This window comes from Rhincodon typus, chromosome 7, assembly GCF_021869965.1.
Source record: "Rhincodon typus isolate 14 chromosome 7, sRhiTyp1.1, whole genome shotgun sequence".
Lineage (NCBI taxonomy): Eukaryota > Metazoa > Chordata > Chondrichthyes > Orectolobiformes > Rhincodontidae > Rhincodon > Rhincodon typus.
This window is the reverse complement of record NC_063338.1, coordinates 60339406-60360497: the sequence shown is the minus strand read 5'-3', so window position 1 is coordinate 60360497 and position 21092 is coordinate 60339406. Positions and strand designations below refer to the sequence as shown.

Here is a 21092-nt window from a genome sequence, read left to right as displayed (position 1 = left end):
TGACCTGGGAATGCTAATGGTCACACAGTCCCACTTTCCAATATTAATCTGCTCCATCTTGATACATACACAGTTCTTGTTAAGAAATTTATCTGGACTACCAACAAATCTCTGAAAGTGCTATTATACAAAGCAAAACATAGATCACCACGAGACTTCAATCCACTATGCTCTTGATAATTTAGTTAGTGATTTTGAAGTTGCATTTTTATTTTTTTCTTTTTCCTTCTTTTTTTCTTTTTGCCTTGTATACCCAGCAATCCACTTACACACAACCAAACATTTCTTTCCTCCTTCACTAAATCAATGTGGTATTTTTTTCATGTATTAACCACCACCGGTATCAAATTGTGTTTGAAAGCTGAAGCCGGGATGAGCTAACTGATGGGGTGATAATTGGTTACATTGGATTTGCCCTTCTTTTGCTACACAGGGCATATCTGGGCAGTTTTCCACTTTGTCAGGTAGATGGAAGTCACATCAATGAAACATCCTGGTTAGAGGTGTGACTAGTTCTGGAACATTCCTTCAGCACTTCAACCTGTGTTGTTGTGGCTGATTATCTTTGCTGAGTTCATAGCACCTACCTGTTTCTTGCTCTCACATTGTGTGAATCAAATGAATTAATGAATTAGCTGACATCTGTGATGGGGGAACTGCAGGACCATGGGAGGAGGTCAGGATGGGTCCTTGTGTTTTGCTGAACTTTCTACCGTTATAATACTACCAAGCTTAGGAAAAACAATATTGGAGATAAAATTGATCTTCTCAGTACGGCTTCATAGTGAAGGGATAGTTTGCAGCATATACTTTTATTTCATTGATTCAAAATTAGGGGTGGTCAAAATTTTCACATAGTCTTGGTGGGAGAGGGGATGGTGGTGAGCAAATTTCAGAAAGATAAGGTTTCTATCACAGTAAACATTAACTTCATCAAAAAATCTAAAGCAATAAATTGGTAATTTAAATTAGTAATTATTGTAAGGGATAATTGAAATGTCCCAAGCAGCAAAGCTTAATAATTAAGCCAATTTTTGCTTTCTTGGTTAAGAAGCAGAGCTTGAGAGAGATAAAGAATCAGTCCCAATTCAGACTCACCAGGGGTGGCAATGGGGCTGAGCTAAGCAGTTATAGTTAACTAACAATAGTTTTCGGTCATCTAGGAGCACAGGTACAGGAGTAGGCCATTTAGTCCTTTTGAGCCTGTTCTGCCAATCAATGAGATCATGGCTGATCTATGGCCTAACTCCATATACCTGTGTTTGGCCCATGTCCCTTAATACCTTGGCTTAACAAAAAAATTATCTGTCAGATTTAAACTTAACACCTGATCCAGCATCTGCTGAAGAGGGATCAAAACATCTACCACCCTTTGTGTGCAGAAGTGCTTCCTAATACTGTTCCGGAACAATCTGGCCCTAGTTCTCAGACTGTGCCCCTTAATTCTAGAGTCTCTAGCCAGTGGAAATAGTTTATTTATCTTGCCTATCTTTTCCTGTTAATATCTTGAAGACTTCAATCAGATCATCCCTTAACTTTCTAAATTCTGGAGAAAACAGGCCTAATTTATATAATCTCTCTTCATAACTTACCCCCTGAAGTCCATTCTTGTAAACCTACATTATACTCCCTGCAAGGCCAGTATATCCTTCCTAAGATATGGGGCCAGATCTCCTCCCTCCAAGTGAGGTCTAACCAGGGTTTTGTATAACTGCACCATACCTTCTGCATCTGTATACTCCAGTCCACGAGATATAAAGGCCAGCATTTCACTTGTTCTTGATATCATAAAGATCTATTTACCTGAACCCTAGGGTTTTGTGCTCCAATAACTTCCACAGCATTTTATTTCACCAGCAAACATTGTTGAAAGTGGCCATGTCTTTCTTTTTTTATTTCTGGAGAGACTTAACTGTAATTTGGTAAAGAACAATTTTATTTTTCAGAAAGGAAAGAAAAGAATTAGTAGGAGTGACTGAATGACCTGACTATCATTCTACCTCTCTCCGTCATAACTGACTTGTAGTTTACATCCGCCATCCAACTCTCAATGCCTCCTTCCTTTGGTACAACTCTCATCTCCTTCTCCTCCTCCCCAAGTCACAGTCTCCTTGAAAGCCTCCTATTCCTAGACCCGTAGACTCACTACCCGGGCTCCAGTGCTTAGGCAGCTCGCTGCTCCTCCAAACACAGACTGGATCTCTTCCTTACTTGTTTCATTCATTCATGGGATGAGGATCTTTCCTATTCATGAAAGTACAACTAGGACTTCGCTTATCTGTTAATTATTCTGATATATCAGTTTTAATTACTGCAGTCATTAATTTATTTTCATTTGGTTTAACACATTAGGTGCATAATGTAGGTTTGATCACCCACAAATTCACAATAGCAGCTAAATAAAATGTTATCTTAATTAGGAATTTAAGGCCTTTCTTTGTCTTTTCTAAAATAAAGATTTCACAAGTACCTGCCAACCTGAGCAATTTTTGTGCCCAGAACATCGGTGCATTGACCCTGCTTATATATGTGATGGTGATGAAGACTGTCTGGATGGATTGGATGAACAAGGCTGTGGTAAGTGAAGAAAGAGGGTGAAGGCAACAATCGGAGGCAATTTACCTTTTTGAACAATGGGTTCAGATTCATAAACTAAAATTGATTTCTTCACAGTGTACAACTGCACTTCCAATGAATTTAAATGTGCAAGTGGAGGACAGTGCATCAGCAACTTCTACCACTGTGATGGAGTTTTTGATTGCAGTGATCATTCTGATGAGGCAGGATGCCGTATGTATACCAATTTAGAGTGCATTAATTGTTGCTTTTTTAAAAAAAATTCTGCTTCCTTGCTGCTAAAGTATGCTTTGAGAGTGTTATTGGTGCTGCTGAAGTTTTTAGAGACAGGATAATTATATGCCCTCCTGACTTAATTTACACTGTAACGTAGGGCTTGCATCAATTGTATCAACCAACCTATGACCAATGCATGTTCACTTGCCTTCTCTAACCTCTGAATTTATTTAATAAGCAACAGAGAAAGAGCCAGTAACTTTTGCTGTCTTATATTTGCATGGAATTTACCCCAGCCATTTTATATTAGGTTAAGCCTCTGTCACTTGGTGACCTTGTTCAATAATAAGTTATTGGTTTGCAAAGTATTAATTGGCACAAGGGGTTACTTTAAATCACCTTGATAAAACTCTGATTGCTCGATTATAACCTTTTTTTGTAGCCACTCGACCGCCAGGTATGTGCCACCAAAATGAATTTCAGTGTCAAGATGACGGTGCCTGTATTCCATTAAATTGGGAATGTGATGGTTATGCAGATTGTACCGATGGATCAGATGAACATCTTAGCTGTTCACCAAAGAATTGCTCTGCCAGCTATTTTCAGTGTGATAATGGAAATTGTGTCTTCAGAGGCTGGCTGTGTGATGGTGATAATGACTGTAGAGACATGAGTGATGAAAGAGACTGCCCAACACAGCCATTTCATTGTCCCAGTAACCAGTGGCAGTGTCCAGGTCTCAGTACCTGCCTGCCTTTGGATAAGGTGTGCGACCGTACTCCAGACTGCCCAAATGGTGCAGATGAATCTCCACTGTGCAGTAAGTAAATTATTTTTAATGTTTTAAATATTCTTTCTAATTAACTCATGGTCCAGGTTGGGAACAAATATAACCCAGTGCATTCTCCAAGTCAACATCTCTACCCTTACTAACCACTTAGCACTATCTTCTCATACAGTATGAAATAATGTTTCCCCTTTACATTTGTTTTGTTGTGAATGTCCTGATGAGCAAAAGATCAACTTTTCTTCAGCAATATTTAATAACTACATTGAAAGACAATTTATTTTGAGTAGATCATGCTAATCATTTGTTTGCAATAATACATAAAAACATGGAGATTTTATTAATAAATGAATAATATTGCATTAAATTTATTTTTGCATTTGTTCGTGTTGTTAACTAGATACAGAGAGCTGCAATGAAAATAATGCAGGTTGTACACATGGATGCATTGAGGGGCCCTTTGGTGCACAATGCACTTGCCCAAGTGGCTATCAGCTTACAAATGATTCCAAGACCTGTGAAGATATTAATGAATGTAATCCACCAGGCATTTGTAGCCAAATATGTTACAATGAAATGGGATCTTTCAGGTGCATCTGTGATGATGGTTATACTTTAGAAGTAGATGACAGGACTTGCAAAGCTTCAGGTAAATCTTGTTGTACTTTACTGTATTTAACAAAATAGATTTCATTTAGACCAATTGCCATATTGTAGTGCAACTATGCATCTGCATGCTAATATTGTAACCTAAAGAACTCAATGTTGTGGTTGTTAGAACTTACAGTAATATATCAGCATCATTTGGCATTGTAGAATAGGGTGTGGACGTTCTATCTGAATGAAGTAAGGATGTTGTTTGTGTCTACAGATTGTGACCAGACCATTTTCACATGGCTATAGGCCATGAATACAAAGACTCTCTGTTGTAATATTGGGCAGTCATTAAGCATATAATGATAGACAAGTACTTTAGTGAACTTAAAATGTTTCTGGTCCCGAATGAACCTGTGCATTTCTGCACAGTGAGCATTATTGGGATATTCCTGTGGTAATCTTCCTACAATTTAAATTAAGTTGTTAGAATGCCAAACTCTGCCCAGGATTAATGCCCATTAGTGCCAAGCAGCATCTACTAATCTGTTAATGGGCAGGTGCTTTTTTTCCCCAACTTCTTATTGATGCTGCTACTGACCTGAAAAAAAAATCTTTAGCACGGACATTGCTGAAAAGTTTGCAGTTTACCTTTTAAACACACCTTTATCAAGTTTGTCAATCATCTAAGCTAGACTTCATGAAAAGGAGTTCACAGAGAGGAAGTGATAAAGTGTGAAAGAATGGATGAGGAAGTGAGTATTTTGACAGATGCTGAGTGAGTAAGAGTGAGTGATTGAGACATAGTGTAAATAACTGAGTGTTGTATGACATCAATGCTTGCTCAGAAACTAGTCATCCTACACTCCCCTTCCCTTCACTCTCACAACTCTGAGGGGTTCTAAAAGCTTTCAGCCCTCCAGCTCTTTTTATTTTTTAATCAACTTGATCAGAAATATTATGACACACCTCTGTAGCAGGTGGGACTTGAACCTGGGCCTCTTGGTCCAGATGCAGTGACACTACTACTGCACAACAAGAATTCATATGCCATTAAGTAGATGGTATGTCTTAATCATCTGTTTATTGTAAGGCCACAAAGACCCCTTCCTTGTCAAGGCGAGTGCTAACCTTCTCTTCTTTCATGTAATACAATCCTCTACACTGGGTCACAGGCAGGTAAAATTCAGGAGGCACTGCTCTAAGCTACAGGAAGATGGGACTTCACCATACATTTCATGAACTTTGTATTTGCTGAATCATAGGCCTCCAAACTTAATCTATTTAAGTTTATTTTCCTCTATTTGATTAACTCCAATAATGGGAATAATGTCATTGTTTTTGTACGGCAAATGATAATTACCCATGGAATGGAAGAATGAATACTTGATTTAGTTCTATCAGTGTTTAACCTGACTTAGTAGGATTTAGAGTCAAATATTCGGTGAGAGGAGCATTTTTGTGTCAGTATAAAGATGTAGCTGATCCAGTCCTCTGCTGTAGTTCCTGCTGTAAAGCAAGGAGTCCTTAATTTATTTTGCATTGGAGGCATCAGCACTTCTTGGGGCTCATCTCGATTTTCCACTTTCCTTTTTATCCTGGAATTGGTTGTGGTGAGCAGACAGAGTTAGTTCACAATGAACAACTGCCAGAACAGTTCCAGAATTTTAAATGCTTGATTTTTATTTATTTTGCTCATGATGTTTATCCTGTTCAATGCATGAATGCTGATGTAAGCCAGATCTGTCTTGAGTGAGTCATGCTGGTCCTATTGCAAAGATATTCCAAGTGTGCACATCTTAGAGTTTACCACCCTCAGAATTTACAGCCTGGATTATAACTCCTGGCTTTGTTATAATTGAGATATTAAATTCTGATTCCACATTTTTGGACAGCTCCAATCTAAACTCGGATGTTAGGCATATTTCAGATCAAACCTTTTGCAGTGTGAAAATAGATGACAGGAAATGCTTTGCTTGTATTGGGTTTGGAAAAAAACACTTTGGGCGGACTATAGATTTGGTTGTGAACAATTTGGGATGACATTAAAATTGGTGTCATTCCAATTTTTCCACTATACCTGGTCAGCCTTGGCCAGGATATTAAGCAAGTGGTTTTGCTGTGTACATCGTGTTCCTGAAATAGATTATCCCAGAGCGAGATGAAAAGGGAGACATAAAGATTTAGGGAAAGAGCAGTGACTTTTTTTGGGTTTTGCATTAAAGAATAGGATGTTGTGGTCTGAAAAACCCTGAAAGAGGATTCTTGATGATTTGGAAACTGGAACCAATGATTCTGTGGAAGATGAATGAAAGTGAGAAAGAAAGACGGCATGGTGTAGAAGAGTGCAGTTCAGATTTCTGTCAGATGAATGCCAAATAAATATATCCAAGGTCACAGTGATGAGTTGATTTTAGCATTCTTCCATTAGTTTAGTTACAGTGGGCATGTCAGTATAAAATATTGGAAACTCGAAACTTTTTGCTTGCATACAATTTCTTTTTAAGACTTCTGAACTTAAACCAGTTAACCAAACACATTTTAATATTTCTGTGATGTGCATTTCAGCACTTTTTGCCATCTTGTCTTCCTTCCCTATCCCTGACTTTGAGAGTAGTCTGCACACTTAATTGCCTAGCATCCTGTGTTACAATTCAATTGCTCTAGCATTGATGTTATCATTACTACTTTTCAGTGGGGCTGTTTCCTTTGTTAAATCAGTAGAATTGATATCTGTTTTTCTGTCTAGATTCAACCAATGTTCTAATAATGGTGGCAAGCCGTGATCAGATAGTTTCTGACAACATTAGTGCTCATCCACATGTCATTCAGAGTGTTGTCCGAGATGGGAGAAATATTGTTGCAATTGACTTTGATTCAATAACTGGTCGAATTTATTGGTCAGATGTAAGTCAGGACAAAGTTTGGAGTGCTTTTGAAAATGGAACAGATCAAAAAATTGTACGTATTTTTTTATTTTTCCTATCAAGCATTGCATTAGATGTGGTCCGTTGCTCTATATGTTACTGTAACATATACCAATACTGAACAATGGAGACAAAACTGGAAAAAAATATATTTCTGTATTAATTCTGTGCAAGAACTGGGCAGATGGTCAAGTCAGAAAAATGCTATTTCAGTGACTAAAATTCATTAAGATTGTGTAGCCACAAATATTTTATTTTAAGCTCTACAATCTTAAAACTTGTCTGGAAAGCATAATTTCAGAATTTAAAATGTATAATATCAGGCTACTTTTTACTGTGGGTTACACTTTGCTGCATTATCACTGATGATCCAACTATGCCAACAGGTATTTGACAGTGGAGTGACTGTCACAGAAAGCATTGCTGTGGATTGGGTAGGCCGTAATCTCTACTGGGTAGACTACGTTCTTCAAACAATTGAGGTTTCAAAGCTGGATGGCAGCCACAGAAGCGTGTTACTCAGTGATAATATAACAAATCCCAGAGGATTGGTGTTGGATCCACGAAATAAGTAAGACAAAAGCAGACTTTTTTTTATGGACTTGTCTATTAGGAAAAACGGTTATACAAATATATGAAATAGGAGTGGGCCATTCAGCCCCTCAATCTGCTCTGCCATTCAATAAAAATTGGCTCATTAGTTTGTGTTTCTATTTCCCCATTCCCATCTACCTTAATAACCGTTGATTCCCCTGCCTAACAAGAATCAACATACACCTCTTTTTAAAAGATATTCAATCATACCTCTTTTATCACCTTCTGAGTAAGAGTTTCAAAGTAGAGCAATTCTCTGAGAGAAAAAGGATCAGAAATGGCTGGAGAGCAGGTTTGGAGAGCAGTATCTGTGCAGAGTCAATGTTTCAGGTTCAGTGATGCTTCTTCAGAATCCTCTAAAAGGAACAGTTTCTCCTTGTCTCTGTCCCAAAAGAGTGAGCCCTAATTTTAACACACTGACCACAGTTCTGAACTTACCCACAAGAAGAAACATACTTTTTGTGTGCGTCTTGTAGGGACAATTCAGGATCTTGTACACTTCAATTAAGTCACCTCTCACTCTTCTAAGCTTCTGTGGAAATGAGCCATTCCTGTTCCATCTATCCTCATAAGACAAATCACTCATTCTAGGTTTCAATTTTTCATAAACCTCCTCTGAACTGCCTCCAATGGATTTACATCCCTCCTTAAATAATGATACCAAGACTGTGCACAGTGTTTGAGGTATGGCCTCACCAATGCCATGTATAACTGAAGCCTAACATCCTTACTGTTAAGTTCAGTTCCTCTCGTAATAAAGAATAGCATCCCATTAGCCTTCTTGGTTATTTGTGAAACTTGCACTCTAACTTTTTGTGACTCATGCACAAGAGCACCCAAATCTGACTGCACCTTCAAATTCCACAATTGTTTGCCATTTAAGTAATATTCTGCTTTCTGATTCTTCCTGCCAGAACGAACAAGTTTACATTTTCCCATGTTATACTTCATCTGCCAGATATTTGTCCACTCACTCAAACTATCTATATTCATCTAAAAACTTCTTATGTCTTATTTACAACATACGTTCTTACCTATCATTCTGTCAACTGTAAATTTTATTCGCATGCTTTTGCTACCCTCTTCTAAGTCATTGATGTAAAATGCAAAAAATTAAGGCCCAGCACAGACCCCTGCAGGATTCTGTTTGTCACATCCTGTCAATCTGACAAAGACCCATTTATACATAATTTCTATTTTCTGCCAGTCAGCCAGCCAATCCTCTGTCTGTACTAACATATTACCCGACTACAGTGCAACCTTTTATTTTCTGCAATAATATTTAATGTGGCATCTTATCAAATGCCTATGGAAATCCAAGTTCAGTACAGTTATTGGCTCCCCTTTATCAACAGTACATGCTATTCCTTCAAAGAAGTTTAATAAATTTAGTTAAACATTATTTCCTTTTCATAAAACTGTGCTGACTCTCTCTGATTAGCTTGAGGTTTTCTAAGTCTCCAACTATAGCCTCTTTAATGATTAATTCTAATATCTTCTCCATGACAGACGTCAACGTAACTGGCCCATGGTTTTGTAAATTCTGCCTCCTTCCTTTGAATAGACAGGTTACATTTGATGCTTTCCAGTCTGATGAAACCTTTCCTAAATCAGGAGAATTTTGGAAAATTAGCAACAATGCATCTACAACGTCATTAGCTACCTCTTTAAAGACCTTGGCATCTAACCTTATCAGCCCACACTCTACAGTTTGCTTAGTACTGCTGCCCTATTGCTTATAATTACACTAAGTTCCTATGTCTCTTCCATTTTCATCTATTACTGTAATGCTTTTGTCTCCTCTACAGTGATGACAGAAGTAAAGTATTTGTTCATTTCATCTGCTATCACTTTATTATCTAATACTAATGCCTCAATTTAACCCTCAGGAAGACAAACAATCATTTTAGTTATTTTTCCTTTTTAAGTAACAGTGGAAACTCCTGCTGCCCATTTTTAAGTTTGTCGCTAACTTCCTCTCATATTCTAATTGCTTCCTCCTGATCAATCACTTAGTTATTCTCAGCCATTATTTGGCACTCATCTTTGCATAATATTAGTTTTTTCCTTAAGTTTGATGCTTTCCCTAACTTCTTTGGTTAACCACGTATGGTGAGTCCTCCCCTTGAAAATTTTGAGTTGTAGGAATACATTTGTTCTGAATATTCTGAAATATTCCCCAAAATGTCTGCCACTCTGTTAGTATTAATCTATCCCCTAGCCTACAGTGCCTGTTTACTTCTGCTAGCTCAGCTTTCACGCTGACATAAGTTGCCCTTATTTAAGTTCAAAATACTAGCCTTAGACCCACCCTTCTCCCTTTCAAACTGGATGTAAAATTCAATCTTTTGTGGTCTTTGCTCACAGAGGTACCTTTACATTGAGGTCTTGACTTAATCCTGTCACATTACACAATAGCAAACCTTACATAATATACTCCTAGTTGGTTCTAAAACATTTTGCTCTAAGAAACTAACTCCAAAAATTGGCTAATGGGCTAGAAACAGCAAGTGGGGTTACGGAGTTCTTTTTCAGGTTGGCAACCTGCAACCAGTGGGGTTCCACAGGGATCGGTGCTGGAAGGGCAACTCTTTACAATATACCTTAGAGGAAGGAAATGAATGTAATGTAGCCAGATTTGCAGTTAATGCAAAAATAGGTGAAAAGGCAAGTTGTAAGAGGGATACAAACAGTTTACAGAGAGATATTGATGGGTTAAGTAAGTGGGCAAAAAATTGGCAAATGGGAAGATGTGGGAAATGTCAAGTTGTTCATTTTGGAAGGGAGAAGAAATAAGCAGGATATCATTTACATGAAGCAAAACAGAAATCCTCAACACAAAGGGACTTATGGGTCCTTGTGCACAAAACACAGATAACACACAGGTATAACAGGTAATCAGAAAGGATAATTTAGTTATAAGGAATGTAGTGGCTATTTATATCTATAATCCAGACTGTCCAAGATGAGGCTGTGTGAGAAACCATCAAGATAGCAATCAGGTTCAAAAATTGTTGATGTAGGCTGGGGAAGGTGGGGTTTGGCGTTCACAAATAATTCCCTGTTTTGATTTTTAAACTAATTCTGTCAATTTGACTTTACTTTGTAGTACTCATCTAATGTTCTGGACAGACTGGGGAAAAAACCCACGAATTGAAAAGGCCAGTATGGATGGCACCTTGCGAACTATCTTAATAAGTCACAAAATCTTCTGGCCGAATGGATTAAGTATTGATTATCCAACCAGACTACTTTATTTTGCTGATGCATATTTGGATTATATTGAATATTGTGATTACTTTGGGAACAACAGGAGACAGATTTTAGCTAGTGACTTGGTAAGTAAATGAAGTACTATTTACCAGTTACTTAGAAATTAGATGTACCTCTTTGAAATTTATGTATTTGATATAAAACACTCAGTAATTGCACATCACGTTGTAGGTCCTGCAACATCCACATGCCATAACTATTTTTGAGGATTATGTGTATTGGACTGAACGACGATCTAATCATGTTGTCAGAGTAAATAAGTGGCATGGAAAGAATCAGACTGTGATGATCAGAAATTTAATTGAGCCACTCGGAATAGTTGCTGTTCATTCTGTCAGGCAGCCACCCGGTAGGTCAAAAAAAATATTAATTCTTGTCTAACAAACTCAATGAAATTTTGTATTTTTTATGTCATATCATGACATTTAGTAGTACTTTAGGATGATAGGAATTGTGCAATACACTTGACATGTCCTAGACCAGATATAAAAAAGCAATTCTATTAAATGTCAAGTCAGCCAAGACTTCATTCGTGTAAATAATATCTCCCTGGAGCTCTTAACCTCACTGAAACTTACTAGTTGGGATGCTTTGGGCTAACGAGGGTCTCATCCACCAGTCAGAGAATGAATGAAGAAACTTGGTAGTTCCATGGTCGAGATCCAGTGGAATCAAATGCACTTCAGACACTGTTGGGCCTTCCCTGAGATTAAGGTCCCCAGAGACAGAAGTGCTACCCATTGAGGGCTGCCAACCAGTCTGAGGCTGGGCAGCTTGCGATTGCTGGCATTGCCAGTGGGAACATTGGCTCCTGGAAGCACTGCATTTCCCTTGGGCTCACAAACACCCAACCCACCCACAAGATTCTGAAGGGACTCCATGGGGCAAGATCAGGGGATGACTTCCAGCAGTGGGGACAGAGTGTCAAGATAACAAGGAGTGCTCCTGGCAATCTACCTTCTGAGGGTATAAGAGACATTCATGCAGTCTCCATTTACTCTGTGCACCATTACAAGTTGCAGTGAACTTGTTGTCAACTAGCCCACTGAGAAGACAAATTCACATTCTGCTGGCGATGGCTGGGAATCCCTAATCAATCCCTTCCACCATCTGACATAATTGGGAGAGGTTTTCCCACTGATGGGAGACTGATGCAAGGCCTGCTACGCGCTGCATAGAATCCAGCTCAGTTGCTCATGACTCCTAAATAAAGATGATCTTGTGGAGTTAAAAGTTAATATTGCAAAAGATAAAACATATTCCAATCACTTCCTATCGTATGATGACAATAATATTTTCCCCAACTCTGCCTTCCATTACCAGATTACTATCATAAACTGCATTGCGTTTTCTTAATGCTACTTTTGCACTAATATTACATTAGTGCTGACTGCATGTGTATTCGGAGAATCAAACTCCAGTTGTAAATTTGACTGATGCCTGTGATATCTACAGCAATGTTATGGATATTTGTTTTGCATCCCAGCTTGGAATCCATGTTTGTCCAATCCTTGCAGCCACTTATGTCTGCTCTCTGCATCGGCTCCTAGATTCTATTCATGTGTCTGCCCCTCAGGCTGGAACCTAATGGCTGATTTAAAACACTGCGCTAAAGGTAGGACAGAGTTACAGTCTATACCTTACTAAAAAAGCTACAATAATGTTGACTTTCACATCTAGTTAGGACATATAGAGGCAACTATAAAGATCTCTGAACTGTATAAAGTAACAAAATAATTCCAAGGCACATTTGATTGGGAAGAATGGTCTGATGACTTTTACCTGGGGAAGGTTTTGTATTTAAAGTTACAAAGGAATGGGCAGAATATAGTGACTGTAACAAGGTCAGCCAGGTGGACCTCATAGAATATGAGTTCACTGATTGGGGCTGTTAATCTGGTTCAACCAGGGAGCCCTGGCTGACAAATAAAAACAGGAGTGTCAGAGGCTCTGCTCACTCTGAGAGCTGGTTCTGAGGGAGCTGGATCAGTGCCAATAACTCTCCAAATATAAATAATGGGTGACTTGGTAATGGAATACTGGCTTCTGTGGAGTTATTTCACAAACCATAGTAGGAAATTCAACACTCTTCATTAATTGAATTCCCATATACAAATGAATACAAGGAAAGTAGTATAAAAATGAACTTTGGTTTGCTATTTTTGGGAAGTACATCGAATTTGTTCCACCTACTTCTTGTGCTACAGGTTCGGGCTTCTTTAACTCTGGAAGAAAATTTTGTTCTCGACCTTATAAATTAATCGAATTGGAAGGATATGAATGCTTTCTTCTGAAGAAATTGAATTTCAAAATGCTTTCAGAAAACATCCCTAGGCTTTTTGCAATAAGACATTAACATTTATGCCCAGTAGTTCAATTGTCCATTTTTGGACTCAACTGCTTAAAATTGTGTTCTCTTAAATAATGTCAACTCTGTGAAGGCCAAGATTTTACTTTGGCTTTTACTGTCATTTTTATTCTTTATTGGCGCTCATCTAGAATGGAGAAGTCTTACAGAGTATTGAAGTAATGTGCTCACTTTTACAACTGTATTAGGTAGGATTTGTCTTCTGGACATTATTTTCAAATCCTTAGGAGAAGGTTATGCAAAGAGGTACTAAAATGTTTTCATTCCTCTCATTGCCATAGTTTTAGTGATGCTCCAATTACATTCTCAGGACAATTGCTCAAATTAACAAATACTGAAAATTTATTTGTTCTTGAAACGTTTAGAATGATTACTTAATTGATATTTTTGCTCCTTAGTAGCAGTTTGATAACGTAATCCCTGTTGAAAATGTAAACTATTTGCTGCCAGCAGTGATTTTCAGCAGAAAGTTTATTTTATCTTGGCTCACCCAAAGCTTTAATAATACAACTGTGTCAGATACAAATATGCAGGAGCACATAAAATACAACATACTCATCTTGATATGTTTCACATTCTGTGCTATCTCACATTTGATTTAAACTCAGGTTGGTAAATGTTCATTCGAGGCAGCATTATCAGCTGATATGAGAAGTCATGTACAATGAGTTCATGTACAACGAGTTCATGATCAAAGGCTTCATTTTCATAAGATTGCTTCCTGTCTGTTGTGGATTAGAAATGATGTGCAGATGCTGATTTTGGACTGGGGTGGACAAAGTCAAAAGTCACATGGCACCAGGCTACAGTCCAACAGGTTTACTTGAAATCACAAGCTTTCAGAGTGCTGCTCCTTTGTCAGGTGAAGTCAGTTCACCTGATAAAGGAGCAGTGGTCCTAAAGCTTGTGAATACAAATAAACCTGTTGGACTGTAGCCTGGTGCCATGTGACTTCTGACTGTGGATTAGAAAGTCTAAGTTTTAAATGAACCATCCAGATAGTTTTAAAATGCCATGATTTCTGTAATTCCTGTAATTCTGTAAGCAAACCATTTCCTGTAATGTGCCTATACTGCCATTTGGTCTTTAAAAAGTACAATGATCACTTTTTTCTAAGATTCGTTACACTTCATCTCGAATGATATCTGCTATTACAAGAAAGTATACAGCTCACTGGGGTTGGATTCTTTGTTTAATTTAATGGTGGTAGGAGAACACATTTTGAAACTGTGAGGAGGAGGCCGGAAAATGAAGGACTTTTTGTTTAGAAAGCAAGATCAGATCAGATCTGTGTACATGGGCAACAAGAAAGGTTAGGAACAAGACCAGTATATTATCTTCCTGTCTGTTGTTTTTCAACCCTTCCATTGGCTAAAATGATCATGTTGGACAATTTTAATGTTATTTGTAGTTTTTGTCCAAAACACATTTTTTTACCGAATTAAGATTACAGATTTGCCCAAATTGCTCAAATTTGCTGAATTAAAGCTGACTTTTGATCAGAGCTTAATTTTTCTAACACTGCATTATGACCAATAAACAATATGAGCATAGTATAGGACTCCATAGAAGGGCCATTTAACTCAAAAGTGTTAATTCTATTCCTCTCCTCTGCCAGACCTGCTGAGTTTCTCCAACACTTTCTCCTTTTATTTCAAATTTCCAGCTACTACAGTATTTAGCTTTTGTTTTATAAACACAATTGTGTATGACTGTGAAAACAGCATTGCATCTACCTGGCCAACCCCAGTTTGTTTAGCCCAAATGGATTACATGAGCAGAATACCTCTGTTGTAACATTTCTCTTCAAGCAGAAACTTAGATTATAAGATTTTGAAATTTACTCAAGAATTTATAATAATCTTCTTTCACCATTCCCAGTTGAACAACCTTTCCTAATTGTTGTGCGAAACAGCATCATCTTTGGCATTTCTCTGGATCCTAATGACAAAACTAGTGATGCCATAGTTCCTGTAGCTGGAGTTCAAAATGGCTATGATGTTGACTTTGATGAAGAAGAGGTGCTGTATTGGGTAGAATATCCAGTAAGTACAAATAGTTTTCTCAAGAATAACTGCTGTAGCAATCAACATCCAATTGTCATCACTTTCCAATTATGTGCTTTTTAAAATGCTCCTTGTTCGACTGATCTGAATTTTCTTCGTATCTGCTACACACTTTATGCTGCTGAGTTAGATGAGACTTATTCAATAATCAACACTCTAGGATGCTTCAGTAAAATGACCATTCTCGTCCGTTAGTTTATTCCCTCTATATTGCCAGAATCAGTAACTCATCAAAACAGGTTTTACCAATGTACTTACCACTGACTTTTAAATACAGGAAAATATAAAGTATGAATCAAAAATCTAAAAATTAAAAACTCAAGTTCAAGCACATTTAAAGATGGAAAAATAGAAAATTCCCATGTGGCATAACATCTCTGGTATTATCAAGATATCAAGAGCTAGGTCATTCTTTAACATGGGTAATTTGATAGTAGTAAAAAGAAAACATCCAGAAATGTGTAACAGCATCACTGAGCAGAAAACAAAAACTGTGTTCTTCCCTCCAACTCCATTTTAAATTAAAACTCACTCTTAACCTACCCTTCCCTTTTATTATTGTCGCAGTTGGTGGGCAGTTCTTGTTAATTTTCAATTTTTTTGATTAACTTATATTTCTAATCAACCTATTTCGAGATGTTATTACACACCTCTGGAATAGGTGGGTCTTGAACCTGGGTCTCTTTTTCTAGGGGTAGGGACAAGGCCACAGACAGGGTGATTAAGAAAGTGTTTAGCACACTTGCCTTCATTGCTCAGACCTTTGAGTATAGAAGTTGGGACATCATATTGAGGTTGTACAGGACATTGGTGAGGTCTCTTCTGGAGTACTGTGTGCAGGTCTGGTTGCCTTGCTATAAGAAGGATATTATTAAATTGGAAGAGGGTTCAAAAAAGATTTATCAGGATATTGCTGGGAATGAAAGGTTTGAGTTATAAGAAGAGGCTGGTTAGGCTAGGACATTTTTCACCGGAGCTCAGGAGGTTGAGGAATGACCTTATAGATGTTTATAAATTCCTGAGGGGCATAGATAAGGTGAATAGGAAGGGTCTTTTCCCGAGGGTGGAAGAGTTCAAAACTAGGGGGTGTATTTTTAAGAGGTAGTAGGAACTGCAGATGCTGGAGAATCCGAGACAACAAGGTGCAGGGCTGGATGAACACAGCAGGCCAAGCAGCATCATAGGAGCAGAAAGGCTGACGTTTCGGGCCTAGACCCTTCATCAGAAAAGGGGGAGGGGAAGGGGGTTCTGAAATAAATAGGGAGAGAGTGGGAGGCGGATAGAAGAGGGATAGAGGAGAGGAAACAAACAGGTCGAAGAGGCGGGGATGGAGCCAGTAAAGGTGAGTGTAGGTAGGGAGTTAGGAAGGGGATAGGTCAGTCCAGGGAGGACGGACAGGTCAAGGGGGCGGGATGAGGTTGGTCGGTAGGAGATGGAGGTGCGGCTTGAGGTGGGAGGAGGGGATAGGTGGGAGGAAGAACAGGTTAGGGAGGCAGGGACGAGCTGGACTGGTTTTGGGATGCGGTAGGGGGAGGGGAGATTTTGAAACTTGTGAAATCCACATTGATACCATTGGGCTGCAGGGTTCCCAAGCGGAATATGAGTTGCTGTTCCTGCAACCTTCGGGTGGCATCGTTGTGGCACTGCAGGAGGCCCAGGATGGACATGTCGTCTGAGGAATGGGAGGGGGAGTTGAAATGGTTCGCGACTGGGAGGTGCAGTTGTTTGTTGCGAACCGAGCGTAAGTGTTCTGCAAAGCGGTCCCCGAGTCTCCGCTTGGTTTCCCCGATGTAGAGGAAGCCACACCGGGTACAGCGGATGCAGTATATTTAAAGTTGGAGGAGAAAGTTTTGAAAAGGACATGAAGGGCAATGTTTTTACACAGAGAGTGGTTCATGTGTGGAATGAACTGCCAGAGGAAGTGGTGGATGCAGGTACAGTTACAACATTTAAAAGACATTTGGATAAGTACATAAATAGGAAAGGTATGGAGGGATATGGACCAAATTGAGGCAGGTGGGACTGAGTTTAGTTTGGGAACATGGTCAGCGTGGACTGTTTGGACTGAAGAGTCTGTTTCTATGCATGTTTCTCTGTATGACTCTATGACCCTCAAAATATTTATCACTAGATGTTGATTATTTAATTAGTAACATGGGTGATTAGGTGGCAGCTTAATTGAAAAAAAATGAGCTGAGTTCTTCTCCACTGGTGAGTTGGGCTTCTGGATAACAAAAGGGAAACATAGAGACTGGTTTACATGCTAAAATGTAAATTTACAATCAAACCTTTGTAAATCTCTCTGAAGGATTTTTACTGCGTAACTCAGGTTATGGATATCGTTCAGTGAAACATCATATAGTCCACTATATATTGGCTTACTTATAGGATTAAATTATTAATATATCTTTCTATTGCATGTTTATATTTTTATTCTTTTCTGTTGATGCTTTTTTAATGTTTAGTTAATCCCATTTGTTTTGTTTTTCTTGAGCATCCAGTGATATTTATTATTTTCTGTAGTCTCCTGGTTTTACATCCCAATCTTTGAGGAGAATCATAATCTGAAGAGAACCGTATTGATTACAACTGAGTGGGATTCAAGTCAAGGGTCTAATTTATTCTGCATGAATTGATTTCTTTTCCTTAAGGATGTGCTTTGAAATGAAAATACAATCAAAATTAGAGCATGGTAATATACGTACTGCCTAATAATACCATTAAAGCTGGGTAAAGGCAGACCTTGTCTTCCTTTTAGATCTGATGTCGAAGTTACCATTTTTCTATTTGGACTCTGCTGTTTGTACTACTCCAAAAAATACATTTATCCTAATCTCAGTTTCTCTGAATGTGGGTTGATTTAAAGTTAATTAGAGAAGGTGAAGCAGCTAAGAGTATGCATAATTTGGAGGATGTTGACTGCTTCTGGCAATCCTGCTTATAAATCCTCCTCCGTTTTGTGACAATCAGATGGCCTAGATATTATGATTCTGTAAATCAAAGAACTACAGGCTGAGGGGCTGATAAACCTAAGGAAGTGAGATTCCCCAACTTTACACAATGTTTCATTTATATTGAGGTTTCTATTAGAGAAAGGCACTGCATGTGGTATGGAAATAGAAGGCTTTTCTTAGGTTAGTTAGGTTTAGAATAATTACCTCCTGTCAATGACAAAAAGTAGAAAAAATCTATCTTAAAATATTCTGAGCTATGGTTGGGAAAATGGGTTGAAATTTTCAAGAAAGTGTCACTATCAGTGGTTAAACAAGTCCATGTTTGCAAAAACTGGCTTATGTATTGGACTTGGTCAACTGTTTCTAAGTACTTAGGAGGATTTAAGGATTTCCTTCTTTACAAATGTGTCTAGATCACAATATTAAGTAGAGGATTTGTAAGTGTGGAACTGACATTAATTAATAGCCCCTTCCCTGCTGTTTCTGAGTTTGTGAAGATTTTTCTTACTGTGATTTATGTGCTTTTAGGGAGAAATTCACACTGTGAGGTCAGATGGAACGAATAGGAGCATGTTTGCTCCAGCTTCCACCATTGGCTCCCCTATGGGCTTGGCTTATGATTGGATCTCTATGAACCTTTACTATACCAACTTTGACCAACAGTCCATTGAGGTCAGTATACTTAATTTAAATTCAAGACAATTCCTGCGTGGAATCAACGTTAATATTAAGCATTGTAAAGTTGTAGAATATATTAGATTTACAGAAGCTGATAACTGATTAAATAAATTTTGTACAAGTGGAAGTTTGTTTTTATACAAGTAATTTATTTTTCACTACACATAATGTTGTTCTGACCTGCATATCATGAGGTTAATTGCATTAATTTATCTAAATAATATTTTATGCCAGTTTCTAGACTCTAGAGCAACGGTCAGGACGGGTTGGCTTGGTTGACTGTGGTGTGGTGGAGCATAGTGTGAATAGTGCTGCTTAAATCCTGTTCCAGTTGAGGTAGTTCCTTGGGGGCTACCTCCTTGCCTTGCCCCGTGGTGATATCATGATGTAAACCACAATTAGCAACCTTTGGTCTACAAAACGCTACATGATGAGAGAGTAAAATACTTTATCAGACTCCTTTCAGCATTATGATTTGCATTTTACATTGTGTTATTTATAGCCACTTACTTAAACATTAATTTTCTTCACCAATGTAACATTGAGGAATTTGACACTTCAAGTTAACATTTTTAGCTCGTAGTATGCCCTAATTGTGTTCACAATAACAAGAAAGAAATATGATTCCCAGGACAGATATAAGCCACAGCACACTAAACTGATTGCAAAGATTTTTGCAAGGTAGTGTAAACTGAATAATTAGTAGAAGCATTTATTACAGTGTTTGGTCTTATACCATTATCTCACTTAATGGTGGAACGTGGATGGTCTGGCAAGCAGGCCAAGGAATTTGAAAGTATTTGGCCACTTTAAGTGGATGCACAAGGAGGCAAATATTGTAAAGGGTGCAAATAGATTTTAAGTTTTCATCACATTTTTTCCATGTTTTTAAGGAGGGACTTGGTGGGGGATGGGTGCTGCAGAGATGAGTAAAGGAAAGATGTATCCAAACAAAAATTAAATGAAATGCAACATGGAGATAGAAATATGAGTCTTCTAGGACTAATGGAGTTTTATTTGATCCCCTGTTTAATGGAGGTGAAGGTAGGCATAATACTGCGCAAAATATATTGAAGGTAGTTGCCCCATTTTGCAATCTAAGGTATCCTTTCTACAGGAGAAGACTGAAAAGACATCATTCAGCTGTACAGCCTACCGTGCCCTAGTGGAACTCCATACTTGATGTTCTGCACTTTTGAAAACTTTGGCACATTAGAAAAACTATGCTTTGTGATCTGATGGTTGTTTTCCACGGGGAAGATGATGTAAATATAGCTGGTGAAAAACAATCTAGGAACCCCATTTAAATCATTCAAAGGAATCTTCATCTTGTCAACTTTGAAAATTGCAAGGAAAATAGCAGCAGATCAAAAGAAGTGTGAATAAAACTAAGTGCTGATCCCAAACCCCACCCTCACACACATCCATAACCCACAACAGTTCCACAGCTAACATGTCAGTGGTGAGTACAGCCACAATCTTGACTGATGGGAACAGTGCCTATTGCTCTAAGATGAGGCCTCCTCTCTGTATCTGTAAGTCCCACCTCACAAAGCTGCTTGTCAATCAAATGGCTAGTAGGTTTGTAATCCCAACGGTGCCACTGCATCTCCAGGCAGTCCTGAAGAAGATGAAGCCAGAATTGGAAGGAAGTCCAAGTTATTTCCTTGGCCAGGGTCCTGGTGATAGGGTTGAACAGTGTTAGGAGGTTGCTTTGGGAGCCCAAGGGAGGATTAAGGAGGGAAGTATGACTTTGAGTGTGGTGGGTATGTCCGATGGGCCCAGGGAACATTGCAAAGGAGGTCATCATGCAGGTGATGACATAGCAATGGCAACCCAGCATTATTGTTCTCTATTTCACATTTGCAGACTTGGTCGGGGTGGAGAACATGTGTGAATTTCAGCCCAATGCTATAAAATGTACATGTGGAAAATTCCAGGGAGGGGGTCGGGTAGGATTGAGGGCCAACTGCTTGCCTGCACAATTGAGAAGTTGGCAATGATACAACTACCCAGCAAGAAGCTTGCTCTCTTAATAAGCTAATTTTATCTTCCTTA

The 21092-nt window shown here is 38.4% G+C and overlaps 1 protein-coding gene and 1 pseudogene across 1 annotated transcript in view; one reads left to right on the top strand and one right to left on the bottom strand.

Annotated features, from left to right (window-relative positions):
* Positions 1-21092, top strand: part of lrp2a (low density lipoprotein receptor-related protein 2a) — a 286554-nt gene that overhangs the window by 114569 nt on the left and 150893 nt on the right. Inside the window, exons 18-28 of the mRNA XM_048599223.1 lie at positions 2458-2577; positions 2674-2790; positions 3236-3613; positions 3981-4229; positions 6924-7135; positions 7488-7672; positions 10805-11033; positions 11140-11317; positions 12455-12583; positions 15218-15381; positions 18885-19028. Coding sequence (XP_048455180.1) covers positions 2458-2577; positions 2674-2790; positions 3236-3613; positions 3981-4229; positions 6924-7135; positions 7488-7672; positions 10805-11033; positions 11140-11317; positions 12455-12583; positions 15218-15381; positions 18885-19028 — 2105 coding nt within the window. The remainder of the gene's footprint in view (positions 1-2457; positions 2578-2673; positions 2791-3235; positions 3614-3980; positions 4230-6923; positions 7136-7487; positions 7673-10804; positions 11034-11139; positions 11318-12454; positions 12584-15217; positions 15382-18884; positions 19029-21092) is intronic.
* On the bottom strand, positions 5209-5327 carry LOC125483607 (annotated as a pseudogene).